This window comes from Agelaius phoeniceus, chromosome 2 (assembly GCF_051311805.1).
Source record: "Agelaius phoeniceus isolate bAgePho1 chromosome 2, bAgePho1.hap1, whole genome shotgun sequence".
Taxonomy (NCBI): Eukaryota; Metazoa; Chordata; class Aves; order Passeriformes; family Icteridae; genus Agelaius; species Agelaius phoeniceus.
In genome coordinates, this window is record NC_135266.1 from 83,870,667 (window position 1) to 83,884,562 (window position 13,896).

The 13,896-nt window shown below is 37.5% G+C and overlaps 1 protein-coding gene across 29 annotated transcripts in view; it reads right to left on the reverse strand.

Moving 5' to 3' along the window:
- The window catches only part of DLG2 (discs large MAGUK scaffold protein 2), a 983,885-nt gene that overhangs the window by 252,581 nt on the left and 717,408 nt on the right, over positions 1 to 13,896 (reverse strand). For all 29 annotated transcript variants that reach the window (XM_077174030.1, XM_077174027.1, XM_077174034.1 and 26 more), the window contains 2 exons: positions 12,540 to 12,684; positions 9,173 to 9,314 (listed from right to left, as the gene is read on the reverse strand). In XM_077174030.1, coding sequence (XP_077030145.1) covers positions 9,173 to 9,314; positions 12,540 to 12,684 — 287 coding nt within the window. The remainder of the gene's footprint in view (positions 1 to 9,172; positions 9,315 to 12,539; positions 12,685 to 13,896) is intronic.

A 13,896-nucleotide genomic window follows, 5' to 3' on the forward strand; every position in this document is an offset into this window, starting at 1 on the left:
TGTTGCAGTAGTGGAAAAAGAAGGCACACAGGAATGGAGAGACTGTCAGACCAAAGACCCAAGACCCTTACAGTAACTATTTAGGAAACAGGGACCAGCAAGGAATGGCCCTTACCTGCTCAGCTGCTAAAAATCAGTGAGGATCACACAGACCAGAAATTAAATCCTAGAAGACTAGTCAATAGGCCTGTCCACCATGAATCAGCAATTATTCTCATTCATATTTGGACATTTTTATTTTCTTAGGCTTCATAACTCCCCGTGGCACTGAGATCCACAAACTGGTGATGACATACCCAAAAACCTCTACCTTTGTCTACTCCAAGCCTGTTACTTGGTTGCACATTCATAACCTAGGGTAACATTTAAATAACCTTCTATTTGCCATACTTTAAATTTACAATGCATTGTAAACTCCCTGTATCTGAGTTGTATGTAAGTGGTATTAGTCCTTGCCTGTTGCCTTCTCCGTGCCATGGGTACTTTTGCAGATCTCTGTTCTGCCTCTCTCTGACACCTTTTTTCTATACTGGAATTATTTGTTATTTATCTTTCCCTGGAAACCATGCTACACCCCTGCTCACACTCTTCTGAGGTTTTTTTTCCGTTGCCTCCATGTAGGACCCAAGACTTGAATGCACTACAGGTTCACGGAGAAAACCATTATATTTTGCACTCTTGTCCTTTCCTATCAGATCCTATTTTCATTCTTAATTGCCTTCTTGATTGTTCCTGAGTAGTGAGCTGACTATGTCACAGAACTAACCACAGTCGCCCCAAGGTGTCTTTCTCAAGTGGCAAGAGCTGCATGGAGGGTCCACGTCCATGTTATATTTCGTATGTATTTCAGGTTATCCTTTCCTCTGTGCAGTATGGAAGACTACTTACCATTTCTGTGTGTATCACTACCAATCCTACTATGACATTTCAAAAATCTCCATACAAGCACTAAAGCATACTCCAAAATTTGATTAGTTTTCTCTAAGTGTTAAGTACTAAGTAGCTGCCAGTGATTATATTAGAAATAGTCAAATCCTATTACTTGGGGATCTCTGACAGGCCTATTTAAATATACAAGGATAACTCAGGAATAAGAGATTATCCGTGACTTGATAATGACTAAATTTTTACTTTAACATAAATTATTCTCTCAAGTCAAGATTTATTATACTTAAAATAAATTAGGATAACAAAATGAAATCTTACTCCAGGCATACAATTATGCATCTGTAAAGTTTAACAATTAGTTTAAGATTAAAATTGTGTATTAATTACAAAAATATAAAATAGTCGATTTGCAAGTTAGCAACTTCTAGCTTCAATCTAAGGAATGCATTTCACCAAGGATGCAATTTAGGTTATGTAGATAAACTCTTTTTTTCCCTTTAAACTGAACATTTAATGTGTAACTTGCTTTTAATTAACTTTGGTTTTAAAAACCATAATTTCTTAGATTGATCAAAGACCAAACCAAGAAGAAATTCTATTCTGGGGTACCATATTGGATTCAATATGTCACCAACTTAACAATTAGAGATGAGAACTCTGCTTGTGAGGGACAGTGAGTAACCAGTCACAGCAGCAGGCTGGCATCCTCCAGACAGACAGACAGACAATGAACTAACATGACAGATTGCTTGGTGGGATCACACCCACATCATGCACACCCCAGAAACTTTAGGTGCTTCTCCACTTTTCTAGAGGGAGATGGCCTATGCATCTTATCCGCAACTTTTCCTACCTGCTCTGTATCTCTGTTCCTTGGCCAGTGTACTTGTGCAACTATTGATTATCCCAAACCTCCCGTATCACCCTCTGAGGGATTTGCTGGTTCAGTAGCCTGAAATCCCTTCTCCACTGCTTCTTTATGCCTCTTCACCTCTTCTTCTGTTACGTCCTGTCTTGTACTGAATTCCTTTTTCAAATCCAAGTCTTCTTACCTGATTAAATACCAGTCTTTTCTTGTGATTTCCATTCTCACATACCAGTGACAAGTTTTCCCTCATTTGCACGCTTATCCCTCGCTTAACACACTTCCCCCATTCCTCCAGTCTCTTCAGTATTAAAATGTCACAGAACTGGCCATTTAGAGCACAGAACAGAATCCCTCCTGACCATGTTTCTGTGTCAGAAAGGGATGGTAGAAATAAGTAGAGAGGAAACTAGCTTTGGCCATTTAATGCTGTGCTCAGTCATGCAGGTTTTTAAAAATAATCTAGACAGCAAAACAAAATTGTGAGAAGCTTTGATATACTGCCGTGTGAGTACAGAATCTGAAAGAATTCTACTGGAAAAAAAAACATACCAAATAAGTTTTGGATCAATAAATGAACTGGGGTTTTCCCCAAAGACTTGCATTTGTTGAGTTTTGTATAGCTTTTCATAAATGCATTAGAAATACTCTCTGGATTCCGTTTCATCAGCTCCTATAACTTAACACTCTGAACATATGTATGGAATATTATGGTATTTAAAACATAATAGCACAGCAATTTCTAACATAGAATAGAATAGAACATGAACTAAGGCATGTAATTCTCCCTCTATCCTTTAAATTATCATACTGGTATGGCTAAAAATCAATGCAATTTAATTTAATAATAATGGTGGTTAATTAAAATGACTTTAGCAACAAGCTAATTTACCATTTTACACTAAATTTTATAGAAAAAAAATCACAAAACCTTTGCTATCCCTAGATAAAAAATCCAGCCCCAGGCAAGAGCCAAGCATGAAAATATTAACTTGAACATCTAATCTGCTAAATTTATAAGTTATTTAAGAAGAGGAATAAATAAAAGGCATCATCAGTCTTTCCATATTATTCCATATCGTTTATTCTCTTTAGGGTAGAGGTAATATGCTGAGTTTGGGTTAGGCATGGTGAATGATTGTTGTGAGTTCACAATTACATGTGCTCTTGTAAGTCAAACTATAATATTTGTTGTAATGGTTTAATACTGGAAGGTCAAATCTGTGCGTCAACAGAAACTTAAAAGTGTTTCCATAAAACATTGTCAATTCAACTAGCAGGTTTAGATAAGTAAAAAAGAAATAGTTGATGAATGCTACTACTTTCAATGCAGGGAAAAAACATCCCCTTAGACTTCAACTTAATGGTTCTCTTTTCTCTCCCATCCAATTCTCAGCACCTCTTCCCCATCCAGAAAATGCTATTTTGCAAAAATGCATGTAAAAAAAATCAAACATGCTTTACACAGCAAAACAGATAACTCAGCTTTTTCATCTATGAATCTTTAATATCTAGCCAGAGTTAAATGTTAAAGTGAATTTTTTATCAGCTGAAGCACAGAAGTTTGATGTTACCATTATCTGAAGCTAAAAAAGAAGTAAAAACTCAAGATGGTAGTTCTTTATTTTTATGGAACTTTTCCTGTTGTTGTTCATTAAAGACAGAAGAAATTAACATCTTAAAGCCACAAGATTTTTAGGCTTTAATAGGCTATAATTTTAAGATTTCTGTAAATAGGAAGGCAGAAATATGCTAAAGAGAAAATGGTAACATCTCTCTCTACTGTGTTAGTAACACATGTTCCACAAAATGACAAAAACAAAAAATATCTTTTTTTCTTACTACTACCATAAAAAATTTGGTTGGCGTGCATCTCTATAGGACATCTGATCCAATCTTGTGTTTGAATCAGGACTATTGACAGCACTAGATTTTACTTAGCCAATGCTTAAAAATCTCAAATGGTGGATATTTCAGAGCCCTTCATAGCAAGTACTGTTCCAGAACTATTCTATTCATCTCGTGTTTTAATTTCTTCTGAAATTGAAATCAGAACATGCAAAATCAATCCTGTTGCCATTGGTGCTTCTCTACACAGAAGAGTTTAGTTTCATCATCTCTGCTACTGAGTGCTTTTAGGGTGCTCTTAGATTCTCCCTTCATCTCCTCTTCACAACACTAAATAAGCCACAGAGCTCTCAACACCCCTCCAACCTCCACGTGATTTAGGGCTCTCAGAATATGCTGGACCCTCTCCACAACCCTCCTAAAGTCAAAGAATGGGAACTGGTCAAAGGCTTTCAGAAAAGAATGTATTGTTCTGCTGGCCATGCTCCTCCAAAGACAGCCTGGTATGCTGATTACCTGACTAGTAGTGAGAGTGCACTTCTGGGTCCATGTTCAGCTTGGTGTCTGCAGTAACATCCAGGTCATTTTTAGTGAAGCTGCAATTCAGATGTTCATGGCCTGCCCAAGTGTGTGCAGCTCTTCCACCTGAGATGCAGACTTCTTACTGAACTTTATGATGTTTCTGCTGGCCAAGTCCTCAAGTATATCAAGAGCCCTTTAGAATACAGCTCTGCCATTTGTCATGTTAACCACACCCTCTTAATTTCTTATCCTCTTGAAATTTGCTGAGGGTGCACTGTGTGTCATGATCTAGGTCATTGATGAAGATATTCACTGATGCCTTAGGTATCCCTGAGCTCCTCTGCTCATCACTGACCACTTGACATATGCCAAGTGATCATCATCACCCTTTGAGCCTACTGGTTCAGTCAGTTCCCAACTCAGTGCCTTCTTTTAGTCCACTCTTCCTCAGCTTTCAAAGCATGCTGCAGGTGACTGGGTCAAAAGCCTTACCAACACCATTGCATGCAAATGAGCATAGCCATGCTGGGAGAAGAATAACTAGCTAGGTAATACAGCACACAATCCAGGAGAAATCCACAATCCAGGCTATCCACAAGGTTTCCAAAACCATACTTTTCTGATTAGCTGCACATGTTCATCCAACACTTCCTCGTGTTTGGATGAGAGGCTGTCGGAAGAGTTTTAAAGGGTGCTCCCCGTGTTACAGCTTTTCCTGCCCACAGAAGAGGTGTGAGAAATACCTTTGCAGCCACTCCCCATGATAGCTAGTGGAGAAAGGAATTACCATGTGCTGCACAGCAGATCCCAGGTGCACATTAGTGGGAGTTATGACATGGGTCAGGTAAGACTTTGGAGTCAGCTGTGTTTTCCCTCAGCAAAGAGACATTCCTGCTCAAGGCAGCACCTGTGCTGTGGCACTGCTTTGTGAAGAGCAGCCACTTCTCTCCCTTCATCCAAGCAAGTTAGAAATTGCATCAGGAAAGCCAACCAGTCTGGACAAGCACATAAACTGCTTTTAGTCAATCTCTGATGAGTATTCCAATTACCTTCTGGGCCCTTAAATGCCTGGCAAATGTGTTGTTCAGTACTTCAGCTTTTCCTATGTTATCTGTCACTACATCAGCTTCTCTCCTATTCATTGCCTTTTTCCTTCCTCAAATTTTACCTTCATTTTTTAAAGTAGCACACATCTGCAGAATCACTTTTGTTTTCCTTTATGACCCTTGAGGGTAAGTATTAGCTCAAATCAATCAGCTTACTAATTTCGTCAGCAGTCAAGCAGTCAAGTAATGCTTGTCTGTATTTTGCATTTTAGGTCATCAGAAAGCTCTTTGCTCAGCCATGAAGGCCTTCTGCTGAGTCCCCTCCTTTCTGCTCAACAGGATGGTTCCTTCCTGAGTTCTCAATAAGTTTTATTTAGAAACCATCCATCTTTCATGGGCCCTGTGTTTCTTTGGCAGCATCCCAAGAGATTTTGCTAAGCAACTCTCCAAAAAGCTGTAGTCTGCTCTTCTGAAATCTTAACAGTCATAACTTGCTGACTATCTTTCCAGACCTCCTTTGAATCAAGAAGTAAGCCAACTCATGGTCACTCTGATCCCAGCTGTTATTTATCACCACCTTTGCCACAAATCCTGTTTCTCCCCTCTGGCAGTATCAGGGACCAGTCAGGAACACAATCAATGAATGCCCTGCACTGCCTGCACGACAATTTAATGTTACTAGAAACTAAAACAAGCAGTGTCTGACTTGCCATGTGTACTGATAGAATTATTAGACATAGAGTTTTCATCCGCTTTTGATCCCCTATTCTACTAACCTGAACTTGTAAAGGTGATAATTGCTACAAAAAAATACAGGAAGCCAAATTTTCCATTCTAAATGAATTTAAAATAAATCCAAAAAAAATCAAGAAGTAAAATATGCCCATCATTGTTAGTACTTTTGTACCAACAATACACACAACTTCAAAAAAATCAGTAATTAAGAGACAACATTCAGCTTCATTAAAATTTATGGCTGAAGATGATTTGTTACTATTCTATCCCTTGTGCTCAGATTAGTTTATTTTTTATATAGACTGAACTAATTTTTTTCCAACACAGATTCAATATCAGACCAAAAAATACAAATTTTTATCAATTGAAACACTTGTTTTTGTTAGGCAAAATAGATGTATTTTGGCTAAAAAAACCCTCAAACCTTAGAATTGGAACAAACAAACAAGAAAAATTAAACCAGCAGGAGGAAGTGGGAAAATTAAGTTGAATGTTCAATCATTTAAGCTTACTGACAGATTCATTATCACAAGTAAGTTAAAGGAAAGCTTGTCATCTGCCTCACTCAAATCACTTGTACAGAGAATTCCAAAATTGCAAAAGCCTTTTTTAGTAGAGAAGTTACCGTTTCAAGTATTTTTAGCTGGCACAAATGAAAATCTGCCAAAAGTGTTGCAAGACTGCATGGGTAATAAATTTCCTTATGTGAGCACAATGTAAATTAGCCCTGTAAACCTATTACAGCAACAACCAGGTAGTTGGAATGGATAGTACTGCAATAGCTGGCAAACATCTTAATTATAAAACATTATGTGAGAAAACCTAATTGTAAATGCTGCAATCAAGGTGTCTATAGGTTTTACTAAAGTTATCAATATGATAATTGGATTCCCAAAAGATTTTCTGATTTGGTCAGCAACAAAGACTTCACAAATATCTTTTTATTTTAATAGCTGTCTCATCAGCAAATCTTATGGCACAGAACAGAAATAGTGCATTCACTATTCTGAGCTTATAGCTGTGAAAATGACTATGAGAATTAACTGTGAGAATTAACTGCACTTCAGTAGCCCCACTTGAATCAATAGGCAATAATTAGATGAATGGACATTAAAAAAACCAAACTAACTCAGCAGCATTTAAGGGTTAAATGATTTGGTTTCTAAGGTCAGAGCTTTGCAGTTGTAGTTAGAGAAGAAAACTGGTCTTTGGCTCTTGCTTGGGTGTCTCTCAGATGTATGTGCATGTCCAGCAAGGAAATGCAATGGTAAGAAGAGTAATTTGTCTTTATGGCTATGTTCATTTTCTCTTTGTGCCTTTGTTTCCTGATGTACCATATTGACTATTATCACTAAAAAAATGAAGCTCATAATAGCCTCCTCCTTTTCAATAGGTCAGAGTTAACACTTGCTCAGAAAGATGAGATTTCCATCTGATTTCTGCTGTGGCATTCAGAGACTGCCCCTGTCACTTGACACCCTGATTTCTGCCAGTGCCACACACTGTCACAAAAGGTCATGCTCATAGAGTCAGCAGCTCCTGTCCATAATGCCAATGCCACAAGAAGATTTTGGATATCCAGCCTTCATTAGCCAACACGTTAATTTGGAAATCCAGGCAGGAAAAAGAACACAGGAGTGCAGTATTTCACACAATATACAGAGCTTCTCTGGACGTTCATTTTTTTCCCTCACAATAATGCAAAATAGACATTAGTGTGAATACCTCGGACAAGAAACAGACTGCCAGTATTTCATTTTTCTCTCAGGAGCTAAACCAGTACAACTAACTTGTTTAAAAACAGTCTAAAAATAGCATGGGAATGAATCTTTCTTCCCCCCCAAAAATAAAGGTCAAAAGGATATCCTAACTAATTTGAATACATATCCTGCATGGGTAGTTACAGGCTTTTTATTGGATATCTGCTAAACTATTGGGCTAAGAGTGTCACTGCCTTTCCTTCTATGACTTTTCTTTTCTTTCTTTTTTTTTTTTTATTCACAAGTAACTAGAAAGTTAAAACCAGATACATGATCACAAAGAAACAGGACTAATGATACTTTGTCACTTTACAAACATTCTAAGTGTTTAAATGGTCTTTTCATTGCCAGGACTGCTTATCTTTCTTTTTAGAATTAATCTCTTAACTTTCTGGGACTTCATGATGTCCTTAGCTATAATTTACTTTTTTTTTTTTGCTGTTTTTTAAACTTTTCTAACTCTTTCTCTGCAACAGTGGTGATGACATCTCATTGTACAAGATGCCCATTCAGGCCCTACAAGCTTATTGACAAAGCCTTCATCACTGCAACTCAGATATTTTAATATTGGTATTCTCCCAATTTTGGGAGAATACCCAAATTTGGTATTCTCCCAATATTGGTATTCTCCTATTGTATTTCTCAAATACATGGGTATTTGAGAAATTATGAGATCATTGTTAGATTGGCTAAAAACATTGGTGCAGATTTAATGAAATCAATGTTTAACTATTAATTAAAAATGTAACTTCTCGGAGCCATTCAGAGAAAATCCATCCTAATTGAATGTCTCATAAATTGAAGGAAATCAATTTCAGCTTTGCATTCTCAATCAAAACAAAAGAGAAACTCTTTTAACCAAGACAGGGAAGAAAGGTGTGGTTTCCACACATTTATGTACTGATTAAACACTGTATCATGACTTAGTTACTCTGAATCTGTCTGATCCAACAAGTTAAGCTGCTTAAGATAGTAATCACATGCAACAAGAAAAATGAAATGCAAATTAGTGGGTTATGAAGCTGATGAATACGTAAGTGGATGAGATTCTTTGATTTGTAAGACACAGCAAGTCACGTTAGCAGATCAGAACAGCCCCCTCCTAGCACAAAAAAAAATCTCATTTTCTGTGGCATTAGACATTATAATAAGGGCTCATTTTTCAAACTGAACAACTTCTGTCTTCCAGGTGAATGGTAGTGCTCTTCAAACGAAAAGATAAATACACACTGTCTCATCAGTGACATTCAGTGTTCACCTAAAACAAGGCATAAAAGAACCCTCCCAGCATTTTCCTCTGTGTCTCTTCTACCTTGAAATTAACTACACAGATACAATTCTGCTACTGTACATCCATATAGTAGTCACAATTCTTTGGGGATTATTTAAAAAAAAAAAGTCTGAATAGAAATCTGCAGTATGCTGTATTCTATTTGAGATGCACTGAATGCTTAACTTTTGTTCTTTACAATTGCATGAAAGGGAACAAACAAAGAGAAGCCTCTGACCTGGTGTAGTCGTCCTCCACAAGCATGTGCTTTGGAATGGGTGAGTATCTTCCTGGGGAGATAGGGGCCAGGGATGCCTTGTACTCTAAAGTGCCATTGTTTCCAGAGGAGAGTATATGATTTTCCATTGGTGGAGAATAAGCTGATGGTAAAAATGAACATTTCTAGTCAGCAACTTCCATGTTTCATTAGATGGCACAAGAACATAATTTTTTAAATTTAATTACCAAGAAAATGGTTCAATGCTGTAAATGAGATCAAAACAAACAATCCTGGCTTGAGAGAGCTTAAAATATAACAACAAAGAATGAACAGCTGGAGTTTTACTGAAAATAACAACAACAGCAGCAACCACAACAACAACAATAACAATAATAAGAATAATGATGCTGGCTTATTTGCAGGGATTCACTCTTTAGAGGATCTTTAGTTCCTGAAGAGAGAGTCTGAATAGGTCTCCTGTTTGAGAGACAGGAAACATTTTCTTCACTTAGGACTAGCAGAAGGAAATGCAATTAGGAAAGAATGAGATTAAAAGCACTCTTTTTGGCTCCAGTGCAGTAATGGGAGTAACATAGTAAGAACTCAATGGAGGATAAGAGCAGGAATTTTATGTGTGGCAAGAATTATGTATACATTCAAATCTGGGATCTACTACAGGTGACCAAATCCCCAATGTAATTGAAATTTCAGTATCAACACAGATGATATTTAGACCATGGTAAATCTCTTAAAATGGAAAATTGATGCAAATATCTTACATATTAATTATTAATGATGAAAGTTACATTACTGTGTTGTTTGTTTATTTTTTGGGTTTGCAGGGTTTGTTTGTGTGCTTTTTGCTATTCTGAAGTTATCTGGGACATTTATGACTGAAGAGATGCAGTAATAGTTGTATTCTATCTCTAGTTAATTTAATTAGAAAAAGAAAGGATAAATAGAAAAATCAGTGTTACATGCTTCTGCAATGAGCTGTGATTAATTTTCTCATGAGAAGAAGACAGCCAAACTTTCTAGTATTAGTTTCAGTCTTTTTTTCAGATGCTGAGATACAGAATGCTTCAAAGTAAAATCTCTCTACAGGGAAAGGCCATTATGCATTCTGAAATACTCTGAACATGTAGGTGTAATGAAAGGTTCCCTGAGGATAAATGAATCTGTATGCACCAACAGCTTGGGAAGGGCTACTGCAAATCTTTTCAACCTTTCCTTTCTCCCTGGAATTGTTTCTGTCTTCTCATATGCTGTTGATCTATAATCTGACATAATAAACCACACTGTTTTAGAACTGCAAAATTATTATTTTGAAAGTATAAAGCTCAAGACTGGATAGGGACATTTAGCCTTTTTACTTCCTGGCCTTTGCTAAGACCCAGACCAGGCTGCTACTGAACATGATTGCCATCTGTTGTAACATTTGCTAACTAAATAGGCATCCTCAGCATGGCTGACATGCATGTCACATACCACTGACATGCATGTCACAAAACTTTCCCTTCTGTTTTCATGGAGCAGACTGAATAAGGAGGATTTGGGATATTTAGCTTTTCCCTCAACTTTGTCAGTCCACAACAGCAACACTGCAACACTGCAGAAAAATTTAAATCCTTAGCATTTACTGCCCTCAGTAAATTTCTCCACCTTTAGTTTGCCTTAAGTGCCCACAGAATTATTAGCAGAAAATCAAGATGAGTGTGGATTGACTGCTGAAGCTCTTGTCAAAAATTATCTTTCCATCCAGTTGCTAGATGGTGCAGCTGGTCCCTGTTTGCAGCTGAACCCAGGGCAGACAGTTTTTAATGAACAATAATGAAGAAAGGGAGTCTTCAGTAACGAACCGTTTAGACTAACAGGCACCAGTGGTATAAAGAGTGCAGCTGAAATGTTAACACTGCTGTGAATGCCAAGGGAATGGAGATGCCTGGGTATGGACACCAGGAGGAGTGGCAGGAGTAGTATAGGAATGGCATGTATTGATAAAGCTAGATTCATCAATATTCAATATAATTACATGCAACATGCCAGAAAAGCCTACATCCAAACTAAAGCAAATATTCAAGCCATTAAGAGATGGTGGTGGGAGATAAAGACTAGTTTGGAGCCTAGGACACTCAGACAGGGAGCCAGCAGAGATCTGAGTAAATCCTAAAGACATGCATAGTAAGGACAGATGGCAGAGACAGAAGATCCTTACTGCTGTCATCTTCTAAGGGTCCAAAAAGCACTCCAGCAAGGAGGTTGTCAACATAAAAAAAAACCCCAAAAACCAACAAAAAACGCCCATATATATGTGTGTGTGTGTATGTGTGTGTGTCTGATAAGGACTCCACAGCCAGCCACCAACCCTTGTACATGGTCACCTCAGGGAGTCCTGGGGATGCACCTGGATGCACATCTTTTTACCTGAGTGCTGGACATGAGCCTAGATGCTTTAGAATGCATGGGTATGACAGACTGATTGAAATCAGTTGGTTTTTAAATGAGGATATCTTCCTTTCCTATGAGATACTCCACTGAGTTTTACAGTATTATTTAAACAAATTTTCCCACAATGGCATGTGTATTGAATGCAAGGACAAATAAGGCCTTGGTCCTCTGGAAAAAAAATCCTGATGAACATATATAAAGTTAATGGATAGACTGAGAATAAAGCAAAGTGGACCAATGATTTATGAATTCTTCACTATGGGAGCAATAAAGCACTGGAACACAGAAACCATGGGTATGCCATCCCTGGAAGTGGCTCTGAGCAACCTGGTCTACCGGAAGGTGTCCCTGCCCATGGCAGGGGGACTTTAACTAAATGGTCTTTAAGGTCCCTTTCAGCCCAAACCATTCTTTGATTTCACAAGCTGGATAGCCACAGAAAATAGGTAAAGTTGTCTAAGTAGAGCAGAGCTTTTTACATTCCAGTAAAATATTTTATTCAAATATGAGATAGATTTGCCTCAGGCTTCTACTAAGTTTGTACAAGATGGTTTGCTGCTTGTTCCAATTTTTCAGTGGACAGAGGACTCCAGGCTACAAATTTAATCATATTACAAAATGCATTTGCATGTACTTATTGCTGTAATCTTCACAAGAGTTACAGTTCAGTCCGATCACTTGGACAATGGCTAATTGGAACCAGCACAGCCATATATCTTCTACATTGCTACTTTTGCTGCAAAAATACTTTAACAGAGTTAAATTATTTGCAATATTTCTTGAGCACAGCATTCTTAGGTGGCAATAAACATTTCATTTTTGTAGCCTTCCAAGCTGTTTCATAAACTTTAATGGGGTACTTTACAAGCTATGAAAAAATACAATCATCTGACAAACTGAAATATCTCTTGTAAAATAAGTTGCAGAAGTCACTTACAGTGAGTAATATCTGGTGGGCCATATGGATCTGTCATGTAAATGGTGGTGGGCTTTCCAACTTTCAGATACACTACATCTGATGTGTTCTTCAGTATTGCTACTGCCTCTTCATGGGTAACTTCTTCTAAACTGTAATTATTTACCTTAGAGGAGAAATCAGAGAGGTGAGTTGAAATGCAGAAATAGACACAAAAATGATACATCTTTGCAGTTTTCAAAATGTTTGGAATGTTGCTGTAAATGAAGAGCACTAAAGATTATAGAAGCAATTCTGCTGCAGGGTAGAAAATAAAGTTTTCTTAGCACATCCATGTTCAAAGACTCATGTAGCGATATTGCTACACAGAATCAAAATGGGTCAAGAAGGCACTTGGTTTTGACAATGAAAAAAGTTCTTTGTGATTTTCTGCTACTGGTATAATCAGCAATATAAAACTGTATTTAATAATAAATTAATAGCACCACATCAGTTACAGAAACTGTCTACAGTATTTGACCTATCAAAATAAATTTCCTAATTAATCTCTTAGCCTCCAGAAGTGGGACCTCAGAAATACCCAACACACCCAAATCTTTCCATCACTGATACGACACTGACAACTGAAACAAGCAGAGATAAAAAATGGCATATAGAATACATATGAGGTGCAGGAATTGAAAAAAGGCAGTTCAGGATGGGGAAAAGATATTTTTAATTGTGAAAGTTTGTCAGTTTTCTGGAAGCACAGGAAAAAGACATTGAAAAAGTAAGAGAATGTTGTACTAGCTCTGTACTTTTTTTAGAAGAGAAAAACACTTAAGCAAGGATAGAAGACTACAGATAAAAGTAAGAAAGGAAATGGTGGCTTTTTGCCTATTTATGCTTTACTCCCACAAAAAGAAAATCAAAAGAAAAGCATCTGAAGTGGTTTATTGTAGAGAAATATAAGATTTATTCACATATAAATCCACCGTATGAACAGACTGTCAACATTAGGTTGTCCTCCTATAAACAAAACTGTGAATGCTCCCTGCCACAAAATGTATAAAACTCCTGAATGGAGAAATTACAGAATAGGGGGGAAAAAAAAAGTAAAGGGTGTAGATCCAGGTTTCAGGCATATGGCATAAGACAAGAGAAATAACAGAATCACAGAATACCTTGAGTTGGAAGGGACCCATAAGGATCATTGGGTCCCTCTCCCTGCTCCTCACACTACTGCCTGAAACTGAACCACGTGACTAAAAGCATTGTCCAGCCTCTCCTTGAATTCTGGCAGGCTTGCTGCTGTGACCACTTCCCTGGGGAGCCTGTTCCACTGACCTACATTTAACAGTGAATGTTGTATTTGAAACATTTTACTGTCATTTAAATT